General features: G+C 40.8%; 1 protein-coding gene across 1 annotated transcript in view; it reads right to left on the bottom strand.

Annotated features, from left to right (window-relative positions):
* LOC143988159 (putative cation-transporting ATPase 13A5) overlaps positions 1–13,555 on the bottom strand; it is a 171,535-nt gene that overhangs the window by 16,173 nt on the left and 141,807 nt on the right. The window contains exons 25-28 of the mRNA XM_077487486.1: positions 12,704–12,776; positions 4,910–5,084; positions 3,618–3,790; positions 1,291–1,379 (exon numbers count right to left, since the gene is read on the bottom strand). Coding sequence (XP_077343612.1) covers positions 1,291–1,379; positions 3,618–3,790; positions 4,910–5,084; positions 12,704–12,776 — 510 coding nt within the window. The remainder of the gene's footprint in view (positions 1–1,290; positions 1,380–3,617; positions 3,791–4,909; positions 5,085–12,703; positions 12,777–13,555) is intronic.

Here is a 13,555-nt window from a genome sequence, read left to right as displayed (position 1 = left end):
GGCTTTGTGCTGGAGCTCCGTCCTTTGTAACCTTTTTACGCTTGGTGTGAGGAAAACTTGTCAGAAGTAACTCATGCAGATAGCAGAGGAATGGGTTAACAGACAGAAATGACACTCAGTACTCTGGATTGAGACAAGTACACACTATCGAGGGATATGCTTTATTCATATTTAATTTCTCAGGTTTTCAACCACTTTAAATACAGCACACTAGACCATAAAAGTTTTTATATGTAGATGCCAATATTTCATTTTTAGAAAATGCATTCATGGAGCTCACAGAACATATAAGATCTTAGTGGGGTTGATTTACTGAAGACAAATCCACTTTGCACTCCAAGTGCACTGCAAGTGCAGTCACTGTACATCTGAGAGGAAGATCTGAAATTAGTGGAAGCTCTGCTGATTTTATCATCCAATCATGTACAAGCATAATAGGTTTCATATAGGTTTAGGAGATATTCATTTTACCTACAGGAAAGCCTTATTATAGGCTTACCTGTAGGTAAAAATGTGCAAGTACAACCACTTTAGGGCACAACAGCTTTATTCAAAAACTTATAAGGTGCTTAATTTTCTAAACTATAACATATGATATTTGCTATAACTATAATTACTTTACAAAATAGATGTATTGCCAAAGCTTTTTTGCCCATACTTATCTTTTGGGTCAAATGAGTGCACTTACTTATGCTCTCCTGCGTCTCAGCCTGCTGTCAGCTGACATCACAGAGCCACTCCAGGCTCTGGAAGGATCCCAACAATAATGTTAGGATCTACCCAGATGCCCAGCCATCTGGCTCAGCCTCTCAGCCTGATGCTGAGAACCTGGGCCAGCAGCTCCCATCCCCTCCCCAGCCCAACACTTCAGTGAACAGTGGAGAAACAGATATGGAAAGACAATCACAGATCTTCGGGCAGACTGAGAACTGAGCAATCAGCGGTGATGTGTTCACTCAGTTCTCAACCTTTGAGACAGCGGGGGACAGCTGCAGCATTCCACCACTTTTTCATTTTCACACTTCTCCTTTAACTATGTGATTGTTATGCCCAATTCATCATGGGATTCACCAATGAAAATAATTACCATTATGGCAAATATGTAGTATTATAAATTGGTAAACTGAATACAAGTTCTGTTCTAGAAATGGTGACGCTTTCTGTACTACTTGTACATCTGTATCCTATCTTTTCTTTGCCTGTTCATAAGTTATCATTTGATTTTAACACAATCTTAACATATGTGCTTTTTAATTATAGGTATTTAATTGATTTTCATTTTATACATACCTCCATGTGATAGTACAGTGTTTCAATATCAGCAAACAACATGAAAAGAAAGGCTCCCAGTTGAGCTAAGATTAATATACAAAATAAATCTGCAAGAAAAGAAACATAATTGCAGTTGTAGATCTATTATTGGAGTTTACTGTCTAAACTATACAGTCCTTTATGCACGGTGTACAAAGTTTAGGATATATTGTAAACCTCGTAAAGCATTTACAATGCATTGTTATTTGCTCAATGCTGCCATCTAGGGTCTCCTTAGTATATTATTAAGGAATCCAATCAAATTTAAAATTACATTTCGGATGCAAATCATTGCTTTTAGGAAAAACAAATATGTAATATAATTTTTACATTTTTCCTGCGACTATTATTCAACATATGAAAACAACCCTGCAGATTGCTAAGGGATAATATTGTGGACAATTAAATAATTGCTATAATCACTTTATATAAAGTTGAAACTGACAGCTGCTATAACTTTTTGCAGTCCCTGTTCTTGGCAATAACACATATGTAAAAACATTTTTGAAGGGGAAGAAAGCTGTTAATAGATTAAGCATTTTATTTGCAGGGCGACAGAGGTCAGGTCATACTGTATAAGAGGATGCCCACCAACGTCTGTATTTTACTTTCTTCAATAGGCAAGTCAAGCCTATGTAATATTTTTAATACAGCCAATATGACATTTGTCTGCATTGATTACACTTAAGCATACTGTATGCCGTTTTCAAATGGCAGATTATTGATTCCAAAGGAGACCATGGGGATCACCTAAATCCACTTAGTAATAGTTGTTAAGAATACTCATTAGAGCCGGATTAATAAAGAAATCCATTAAACATTATAGAACAAAACCTTTTTTTCTGTATAGTATCTGTTATGTTGGGAAAAGCTGACAGAGAATGATAATGGTCGTATAATTCTATACACTACAAACAGAGGCAGGACAAGGGGGCAGGAGGGACATGTACCCTAGGGCACGGAAGCCGTATATAGAAGGGGAGGGGTGCTGGGAGCTCAAAAAGCTCCCTGACTGCCCAGCCTCCTATCAGCCACGTCTCCTGCATGAGGACTGGCAGAAGGGAGGGTGGAAGGACTCTATACAAGGGGGGTGGAAGAGAGCTTTGCAATGTCCCCAATGATACAGGGACATTTTTCCTTTTCAGTGACACCACTAGTGCAGGGGAAAATTCCTTTGCAAATTTATTTTCAGTGACACCACTCACAAAGGGACATTTTTCTTTCCAGTGACACCACTAATTCAGGGACATTTTTCTTTCCAGTGACACCACTAATTCAGGGACATGTTTTCTTTCCAGTGACACCACTAATTCTGGAACATTTTTTCTTTCCAGTGACACCACTAATTCAGGGACATTTTTCTTTCCAGTGACACCACTAATTCAGGGACATTTTTCTTTCCAGTGACACCACTAATTCAGGGACATGTTTTCTTTCCAGTGACACCACTAATTCAGGGACATTTTTCTTTCCAGTGACACCACTAATTCAGGGGCATGTTTTCTTTCCAGTGACACCACTAATTCAGGGACATGTTTTCTTTCCAGTGACACCACTAATTCAGGGACATTTTTCTTTTCAGTGATGCCACAAATTCAGGGACATTTTTCTTTCCAGTGACGCCACTAATTCAGGGACATTTTTCTTTTCAGTGACACCACTAATTAAGGGACATTTCTTCTTTCAGGGACACCACCGACCCAGGGACATGTTTTCCTCTGCTACAGTTAGCCCTGTATTTATGCACCAGTTTTATACTTTTCAGTTTACTACAGTGCAACACAAATATTGGTACTATTTCATTACATGTCACAAACGTTTTGGTGCACACTGGTTTTGTCCCTGTCCTCTTCTTCACCCAACGGGGGCATGTGGAATGGTAGAGTGCCAGGGGCACTGGATTACCTTGTCTGCACACTAACTAAAAATCAAAACAAACACATTTCTCCCAATTAAATATCCTAAATCAACTAAATCTCCTATGTTTTAGGTACCCTTATCTTCTAATCTCCAGGAATCTTTACATATTTATTCATAAAATGTATTAATACCTATTTTCTCCATTAAGCAGTGCATAAAAAAACATTTTGAATATATATTGTGTCCCTATTGGTGAATATGTCACACCGGCATGTAAAATAATTTATCTGAAAATGTTTACATAAAAATAGCTTTTATAGCACTTGAAAATATTAAAATGGGAATGGAACCTAAAACAGGGACATCTGGACTTTTGATATATTTACAATCCATTGTATATACAGTATATTGTATAAAGTGACAAGAAGGATATCGTAGGCACTTACAGTTAGTGTATATTGGTTTTCTAAAAGGTTTTCCTTTGGAGAATACAAACTCAACGATAATAAGGTTTATCCCAGACACAGGCCACAGTGTGGTAGTCATGAAATTCTGAGACAGATTATGATGCACTATCATCGTATGGTTGACATAACTTTGATTGTGATGAACACATGCACTGAATACAGAGAGGATAAAAAAATATATATATATATCTGATTTATTATGCATTATCCCAGTTGTCACTAAGATTCAGGAAAAATGCAAACAATGGGGTATTCAGTGCTACCACTGAAAAAAAACAATTCTATAAAGCACTAAGTTACATAAAAGTACAAAGTTATATAACATAACCATACTATAATTTTAGACAAATTGCAATAATATATATAATGTCCCCAAGTTTCTAACAGTTATTCACACATCCACAAGATATAAATCTTAACGTGTGCCTAAAACCAAAACTTGTTTGTTTTGAATGTAATATTGAATGGTTGAAAGCCTTGTCTTGTTCTTATTGCTGTCTGTATCCCTGCTTGGGAAATTTACTCTCCTTGTCTTGGTGGTTACTGTCATTGGAATTAAGGGAAATCTTTTGAATGGGACACAGACAGTAAAAACAAACTAGGAGATATTTTAACCATTCTACACTGTATCAATAATATTAGAGTGTTTACAAATGCTTAAAGTGGTTCTAAAGGTCTTTTTTTTTTCTTTAAAATAATAAACACATCATACTTACTTGCTCTGTACAATGGTTTTGTAAATAGCAGACTCGATCCTCCTCTTCATGGATCCCCCTGGAAGCGTTTTTGGCCCCTTCCCCTCGCTGAGTGCCCATAGCAAGCTGCTTGCTCTGTGGGCACTTGTGCGTGCTCGCTCCCAAGCCACCTCCTTTGTGTGTTAATGGAGCACACAGAGACCGTGGCTCAGTCACACCCCCACTCCCTCCTCCAGTGGCTGTGATTAACAGCAGTGGGAGAAAATGGCTCCCGTTGCTGTGTCTCAGCCAACGAGGAGGGAGAGAGGAGGGAGAGACCCAAGAGAGCCTTGAATCTTGTGCACATCGCTGGATCGAAATTGGGTAAGTATTGGGGGATGGGGGGGGGGCTGCACCGTGAAGGTTTTTTTACCTTTATGAATAGAATGCAAGAAGACAACTTTTTATATGTAAGATATATACTTGCAAAAAGGGTTCTGGAGCCTTTTCAGCACCTATAGAGTACTAACATGTTTACTTTAAGGATATGTATAGCAATACAAGCTACTGTACTTAAATAAATGAAAGTAATCACACCTGAAAACATCAGTCTCGTTGTACCACGGTTGCTGTTGTACCAGGAAGAATGCACTTGTCTGTATAACGATGGTAAATATGGTATGCAAGGTCACTGACAGCAGCAAGGAAGGAGACATCAGACTCATTGCAGGTCTGTATGGAGCTAGCTTTGGAGCAGGACCAGTTAAACTCACTGTAAAACAAGCCAAAACATTTTAGAAAATTATATATATATATATATATATACGGTTTATCTGCGAATACATTTAGAAAGTTTTGTGATCATGACTTTTGTGATTGTTAAGCATTTGATGTGATTTTTTTTCATTGTGTGTAATACATTTCACACGAAAGAGTATAGCTAAAGCATTTGCAAACCAGTGGTTATGATTTCTAGTAGCACTGAAGCCCTGTATAATCTAATTTCATAATGTATACATTATATAATATAATCTATACATATATACAGTATATACTGTTCAGGCATTTTAGTAGACTGAAGTGCAAACAAATGGTATAAATGTAATCTTAAGTCGTTCAGTGAAAATGAAGACCCAGAGGACTTAATGATGATTGCAACGATGAAGCAATTTTGCTGTACGGTTAAATGCTTCATTGTCCTGAGAAAACATTTATTAAAGATTTAAGAATACTTCAAATTTTAAATTGAAGGCCAATTGAATCTACGCAAGTTTATGGACAAATCTACAGAATGTAAAAGAGAATGCATAAGGAACAAAACAAGAAGCATTGAAGCATTGAAGTACAGTGATGTACAGTTAACCACAGAAGTATTATGGCTTTATTTTGTAGGCCAGGGGTAGACAACCATGGCCCTCCAGCTTTGGTGAAACTACAAGTCCCATGATACATTGCAAGACACAGACAATTACAGGCATGACTCCTAGAGGCAGAGGCATAATGGAATTTGTAGTTTTACCACAGCTGGAGTGCTGAGGTTGTCTACCCCTGCTGTAGGCCAACAAATAACGATCAAGCTAGACTTGGATTTGTCACCTGGTATGTCTATGTAAGCCTGTTCTGATTCATTTAGCATTTTTGTGGGAACAGAACCTAACTATGGAAACATGACTAACTCACATGTGCCTAAATTGAAATATTTCTTGGTTTTACACTAATAAATTATCCAGAAAACTTCCCCTCACCTGTGCATCATAACCTAACATCAATTAGAGAAAAAAAAAAGGTTTCCAAAATTGAAAGTTGAACTATGAAGATTATATGTTGTGTAGGTATATAATGCATTTATTGGAATGATTTCCTTATGTTTTCACGCGTTTAACTAAACCTATTTAATTAAAAAAAAGTAGCTGCCACTTTTTGAAAATATGAATTTTTATCCTACTGTGTTAGCTGAAGGCAAAAAGCTATTTGCTGCCAAACTGCCAAATCTCCGAAACAAAACATGTTCCACTCCTATGAGAAGGTCTGATTGTAACTAGTGCTTCAGTCATTTTTGCTTTTCATTATTGAAGCCTCCCGTTTTCAGGCTTCACATTCACAGCCAACCTCTCACTGCTGCTGCAGCTTTGATCTAGAGGAAGACACAACAAAACTCTGCCCAACTGCTGATAATTTTACATTAAAACAATTCTTCATGAACCACTAAGTGTTCAATTTATTTTGCCAAATATTGTTCTATTTTGTTAAAGCCTAACTCCATGTTTACTTTCAGCAAGGTGGCTCAAACTAACTATTTCCTTAACCACTTTAACCACTTGCTTACTGGGCACTTAACCCCCCTCCTGCCCAGACCAATTTTCAGCTTTCAGCGCTGATGCACTTTGAATGACAATTGCGCGGGCATACAACACTGTACCCAAATAAAATTGTTATCATTTTTTTCCCACAAATAGAGCTTTCTTTTGGTGGTATTTAATTACAGCTGGAAGTTTTATTTTTTGCTAAACAAACAAAAAAAGATGCAAAAAAAAAATCATGTTTAATAGTTTGTTATACAATTTTGCAAACAGGTAATTTTTCTCCTTAATTGATGTGCGCTGATGAGGCGGCACTGATAGGCTGCATTGGTGGGCACTGATAGGCTGCATTGGTGGGCACTGATAGGCTGCACTGGTGGGCACTGATAGGCATAGTTAAGGCGGCACTAATAGGCACAGATAAGGTAGCACCGATAGGCACAGATAAGGCAGTACTGATGGGCACAGATAAGGCGGCACTGATGGGCAAAGATGGGCACAGATAAGATGGCACGGATGGGTGGCACAAATGGGTGGCACTAAGGGGCACTGATAGGTACCACTGATAGATGGGACTGATGGGCACTGATAGGTGGCTCTGATAGGTGGCTCTGATAGGTGGCACTGCTGGGCACTGATGGGCACTGGTAGATGACACTGATGGGCACGGATATGTGGCACTGGGGTGCAGCACCGTTGTTGAGGCAGATTGTGGGCACTGATGGGTGGCACTGTGGGCACTGCTGGGTGGCACTGTGGGCACTGCTGGGTGGCACTGACGGGGGCACTTAATTTTTAATGAGGTTGCACTGGCAGGGGGCAGGTGGGCACTGCCAGGGCTGGCCGTGATCGGGACTAATGTCTCGATCACGGCCGCCGGTGATCGGCTCTTATTTTTTCTCCTCGCGTTGTCAGCGCGAGGAGGAATAATAGCCGATTACCGTCTCCATTGTATCACATGATCAGCTGTCATTGGCTGACAGCGGATCACGTGGTAAGGGGTCGGGATCGACCCCCTTGCTCGGATCAGTGATTAGGCGAGTCTCATAGACTCGCCGATCACAGAGCGCGCCGCGTGCGCCCCTCAGGGGGCACGCAGGCTGCTCATGCACGGGACGACATCAATAGTCCCGGCAAAGGAGGTCCGCGCTGTAGCCATCATTCGGCTATAGCACGGGTCTCTAGTGGTTAAGGACTGAGCCTCTTTTTCAGACTCTGTGTTTACATGTTTAAACCATTTTTTTTTGCTAGAAAATTACTTAGAACCCCCAAACTTTATATATTGTTTTTTTTTCTAACACCCTAGAGAATAAAATTACGGTCACTGCAATACTTTTTTCACACCGTATTTTCCTTTACTGTAGCGGATGACATTTTGGACAGTGCTATTCATGTGTAAATTTGCCTCAGAACAGTAGTGGGGTTCTGAGAGTTATGTAGGTTAACTTTGACATCAGTTGGTGGGGCTATGTTAGAAGTTCTGCTTGGTCATGTGTACAGTGAGGTGCACATGACAAGCCAGAACCAGGCCTGGTTGGACATTTTGGGTATCAGCTTCCTCGGAGCCAATCAGTGGGAGGGGTACTTAAGATGTTGAAGTCACGTGTTTAGTAGGAGTTTGTGAGGCCCGAGTGGTCTGTTCTTATTTCCTGGACTGGGGTAGCCCCGTGAGGGGTCCCGGTCATGGGGTGTTTAACATCCCACAACATGCTTCTGTTGGTTACCCCCAATAGATCCGCCTGGTCTGGGGTAGGGATCCGTCTGTTCCCGAGTCTCGGAACCAGCTGGTCGTAGTAACTGAGGGAGGATTTAAGGTGTCCGGGTGTGCTCTCGGCTTGGAGGGGCACCACAGCTCGTAAAAGTAACCGGGGGAGGACTCTTCGGAGGAGGGCCAACAAGCTGGCATCCTAAGAAGTGCCTGGTTACTGAGTTGGGAAGGACATTGATGAATTGATGAATCCACGCTTTTTCCAGTACTAGCAAGGAGATAGAGAACATTCCAGGTACTGAGGAAAAAGGTTCCTGTTCACTTTCAGTTACAACTTGTTCAAGGTCAGAGATTTTACAAGTTTAGAATCGAAGTGCTGACTGCCATAATCTCTGGCTAGAGATTTGTTCAGCTTTGAAGTATCTCAGCTGCGAGTGGCTACTCTCTGGGTGGTACTAGAGACTTTGTTATGTCTGCAGTTCAAGGTGCCTGAGTTCTTCACCCTTGCCCTCTGTTCCCATACGAGGCTGTGTTGTTGGATGTTTCCCCTGCAAAATAAAACCTTTCAAAAGGACTTTATTGGTGTCAGCATCCAAGTTGTTGGATATCAACCCTGGGAACCCTTAAGCCGCGTACACACGGGCGGACTGTCTGGCCAACTAAGTCCATCAGACAATCCGACAGACAGTCCGTCCTACTTTCGAATGAACGGACTTGACCACACACGATGAACAAACAGTCCGTTGAAAGTTTGCGCGATGACGTGTACAGCACGTACGACGGGACTAGAAATCGGAAGTCCAATACACAGCAATGCAACCTTTCGCCGTGTAAATCCTTTCTGAGCATGCGCCATACTTAGTCCGTCCAACTAGCCTACTCACGAGTGGACTGTCCGCTGAAACCAAAGTTGGACGGACAATATTACGGAAATTCCGAAAGACTTAGTCCGCCAGACTGCACGCTGAAAAAGTCCGCTGAAGCCCACACACGGACGGACTGTCCGCTGAAATGTGTTTCGGCGGACTAAGTTGGACAGACAGTCCGTCCGTGTGTACGTGGCTTAAGACGTGGAAGAACAAGCCAAGTGGAGGTAACCGGTAAGCCCAATAAGTCAAGGCCACCCTGCAAAGGATTATGGCCGCCACATTAGTATCACTTTAACGAATTGATACGGCTGCTATCAGCGCTGTATAAACTGTGTGTAACATCAGCTACATAGAGTATATAGTGCTGTGTTATGGCAATGGTAAAGAGACTAATTCCCTGTACACACGATTAATCATTCTGACAACAAAATCCATCAGATTTTTTCTGATGGATGTTGGCTCAAACTTGTGTTGCATACACACGGTCACACAAAGTTGTCAGAAATTCCAATCTCCAAGAAAGCGGTGACGTACAACATGTATGACAGGACTATAAAGAGGAAGTTCAATAGCCAGTAGCCAATAGCTTCCGTCTCGTAATTTATTCTGAGCATGCGTGGCACTTTGTGCTTCGGACTTGTCTACACACGATCGGAATTTACGCGATTGGATTTTGTTGTCAGAAAATTTTAGATCCAGCTCTCAAACTTTGTGTGTCGGAAATTCCGATAGAAAAAGTCAGATGGAGCCCACAGACGATCGGATTTTCCGACAAAATTATCTGATTGCACATTTTCCATCAGAAAGTCCGACCGTGTGTAGAGGGCATTATGCTTTTCGACAACAAAATCCTTCGGATTTTTTCCGACGGTTTTTGGCCCAAACTTGTCTTGCATACACACGGTGGCACAAAGTTGTTGAAAAATCTGATCGTTCAAAACGAGGTGACGTACAACACGCACGTCAGAACTATAAAGAGGCCAGTAGCCAATAGCTTTCGTCTCGTAATTTATTCTAAGCATGCGTGGCACTTTGTCTGTCGGAATTTTCTACACACGATCGGAATTTAAACGATCGGATTTTGTTGTCAGAAAATGTTAGATCCAGCTCTCAAAATTTGTGTGTCGAAAATTCCGATGGAAAAAAGTCCGATGGAGCCCACACACGATCGGATTTTCTGACAACAAGATCCGATCGCACATTTTCCGTCGGAAAGTCCGACCGTGTGTACAGGGCATTACTCTCTGCTGCCAGGACCAAATTGAGCTGTGCTGAGTGCTGCTCAGCCATTTACAAGAAGCCCTGAATTTTAATTAATTAATACATAATGCCAATGATGACAGCCTGACTCTATTTTGTTCCAGCATTTGGTCTGCCAAAATTTACCATACTGAAGTGCAAAAAATACCTGTTAATTTTGACAGAAATCTTGTGCACTGATAACTTTCCGTGCTCTCTGCCTATGCACAAAAAGGGGTTGAGGAGTTGGGGGGGGGGGGGGGGCAGATGTCTGTGGTTTTTTTGTAATCCATCCGAAATTATGTAGGTGGGACTGATACTTTGTTCTTAGGTATTTAGAACTGTGTTGTCATGTCAAAGAGGAAGGTAGTAGCACACCATATTTTTGGCACATTAACAGGGATTTTTCTATACTTGAGGCAGGTTTAAAGGGACAAAATATGGGCAAATGCACATGTAGTCCAGGGATGCACTAAATGTTGTTTTTTTTGTTTTTAGGTACACTTCAACTATGTAAAGGCAATCATTGCTGTGGCCTCTTGCCACAGGTAACCCACCTTTTTATGAGCCCAACATTATAATTATGCCAGCTAAACTTTACCCAGTGCATTTAATTTTAGAACATACATATTTCAATAAATGGGTCCTTTGCACCAACTGCACAGGCAGAGGGGAACTTTGCAGAACCACAACCCATACTGGACAATCTGCTCAAAGTCCATGCACATACTCGTAACACCATGTTCAAGAAGAGGGCATTCTGGCCCTACCCTTGCTGCTGGTACTTTCTTCCGTGCTTTGCCATGAGAGTACAATCTGTCCAAAATGTAAAGGAAATCTCCTTAAACTGTCTGGTTGCATGTCCTGTTTAAGAGAAGGCACTCCAACTACAGTCCAAGATACATACAGTATTTACACTCATTAACCATAAAATTATGATGACCCCCCTAATATAAAGTAGGTCCTCTTTGGCCACCCAAACAGCCCTGACTCAATGCATCAGGGATGCCACTAGACTTCTGAAGTTATACTGTGGTATTTGACACCAAGCTGTCAGTAGAAGATGTTTTATGTCCTGTAAGTTGTGAGGTGTGGCCTCCATGGACTGAACTAGTTTTCCAACATATCCCATAGATGTTCAATGGATTGAGAGCTAGAAAAGTTGAAGGCAACATCTTGAATTTATTGCTGTGTTCCTCAAACCATCCAGGAAACATATTTGCAGTGTGGCTGGGCTCATTATCTCACTAAAAGAGGCTACTGCCATCAGGGAATGCCATTTCTATGAAGAGGTGTATTGGTCAGAAAAATGCTTAGGCAGAACCTTGCCCAAACCATGACACTGCTTTTGTCGGCTTGCCTTCTTCACATACTGCATCCTGGCGCCATCTCTTCCTAAGGTAAGCCACGTATATGCATCTGGCCATCTACATAATGAAGAAGAAAATGTGATTCACCAGACCAGGCCACCTTTTTTCAATTCTCTGTGGTCCAGTTCTGGTGCTTACATGCCTATTGGAAGGGCTTTTGGCTGTGGACATCGGTCAGCGTGGACACCTAAATCGACCTGGGGCTATGCAGTCCCATACACAACAAACTACAATGCCAATTTTGTTCTGCTTTCAAAAAATCTACTTCCTAGACAACATATTTATTTGCTGCCTAATATACCTCACTGCCTTTCATAAGCCACTGTGATGAGATGACCAATGTTCTTCACTTTACCTGTTAGTGATCTTAAAGTGTTACTAAACCCACAACAGTAATTCAGCCTGTATAACTGCAGTAAAGCATGCTTGTTATAACTTCTGTTTGATCCTGTCTTCTCTGGTCTTCACCTTCTTCCAGTGTCTCCAACTCCTCTCTCCGCATATTATAAGTTTAGTTTTTAGGAGAGTGCCTGTGATTAGCACAGGGCCAATCAGCACTGTCCAGACAAAGATTTAGGAGCTCTAAAGTTTTATAAGACAGTGAGAGCAGAATGAAAACTTATTTTCCAAGCTTTGCCACACAGGGATAGAAGTCACAAGACTGTTATATATTGCTGATGAGAATAGGTATTTAGCGGTTTATATTTACTAAAATGATTGTATTTCCATGTTCTGTGTACGGTGGGAAACCAGATATAGTAAATGCAGGGTCCTGGGTTTAGTAACACTTTAATGTTATGGCTGACCAGTTTATAGTCCCATGAAAATGGTTCTTTAAACATTAAAAAACAGTTCTAAAATGTTTACTCCATAATACTAAAGTTCAGTTAAAAACAAAAACTTACTTGTTAACATAACAGTGACGGAAATTGCTATGTCCTGCATCAGATAGTGGTAATTTCCTAGTAAAGTTTTTTTCTGAGAAAAGAAAGTATAAATGTCAGTTTCCCTAATGTAAACATGTCATTAAGATGGTTTTAGGGTAATATAATTTTTAAAAGCCACGATGTAAATATTTAAAACAGTACTACATTTTCTTTCTTTCTGTTTTATTGAAGGCAACAGTTTGCAAAACTAGGTGCCTTTCCCAATAGCTTTCCCAGCTGCTGTACAGGCTCTTGGTTTCATCTCTGTGGCTGTTCAGCTCAGAGGTAATAGGCTTTTACCACTCCCTCTTAAATTGGAAGTAAACCCTTCTATACTTTTCAGTCAAGGAAGCTGCCATAATGCTGTACATGTGATCAGTTTCGAAACCAGCCATTGGATGGTTTGAAAGTTTGGTTGAGAGCACAACCAATGTGAAAGTTAGCATTTCCGGCATGCCGGGAATGTAAGTGTTTTTTGAAACTGGGTTTACGCTCGCTTTAAGCTGGCTATAGGTAGTTAATTTTTTTCCATTCAGTCAGCAGACCGAACATAAAATGCAGACAAGTTTAACCATACACAGCAAGGTGGATGGAGGAATCATCTCCTTGGGGTGTCTTCTGTCAGAATACACTGATCAGTGACTACAGTTGCTGATCAACAAAGGTTTTCCAGCTACTCTGTTCTTCAGAAGTTAATTTAACAATCAACTTCTGTTAAACAGGGACAGCCATACAGATTGAAATTTGGCTGCTCCCTGTTGAACTGGCCACATTTTGATCCATCTATGGCCTGCTTTAGTGTTTTCCTTATGCTTCTATATTTGCATAAAG

Source organism: Lithobates pipiens, unplaced genomic scaffold (assembly GCF_037356315.1).
Source record: "Lithobates pipiens isolate NorthernLeopardFrog02 unplaced genomic scaffold, aLitPip1_a1.2 Scaffold_18, whole genome shotgun sequence".
In the NCBI taxonomy this organism is placed as follows: Eukaryota; Metazoa; Chordata; class Amphibia; order Anura; family Ranidae; genus Lithobates; species Lithobates pipiens.
This window is presented reverse-complemented; position numbering and strand designations above follow the sequence as displayed.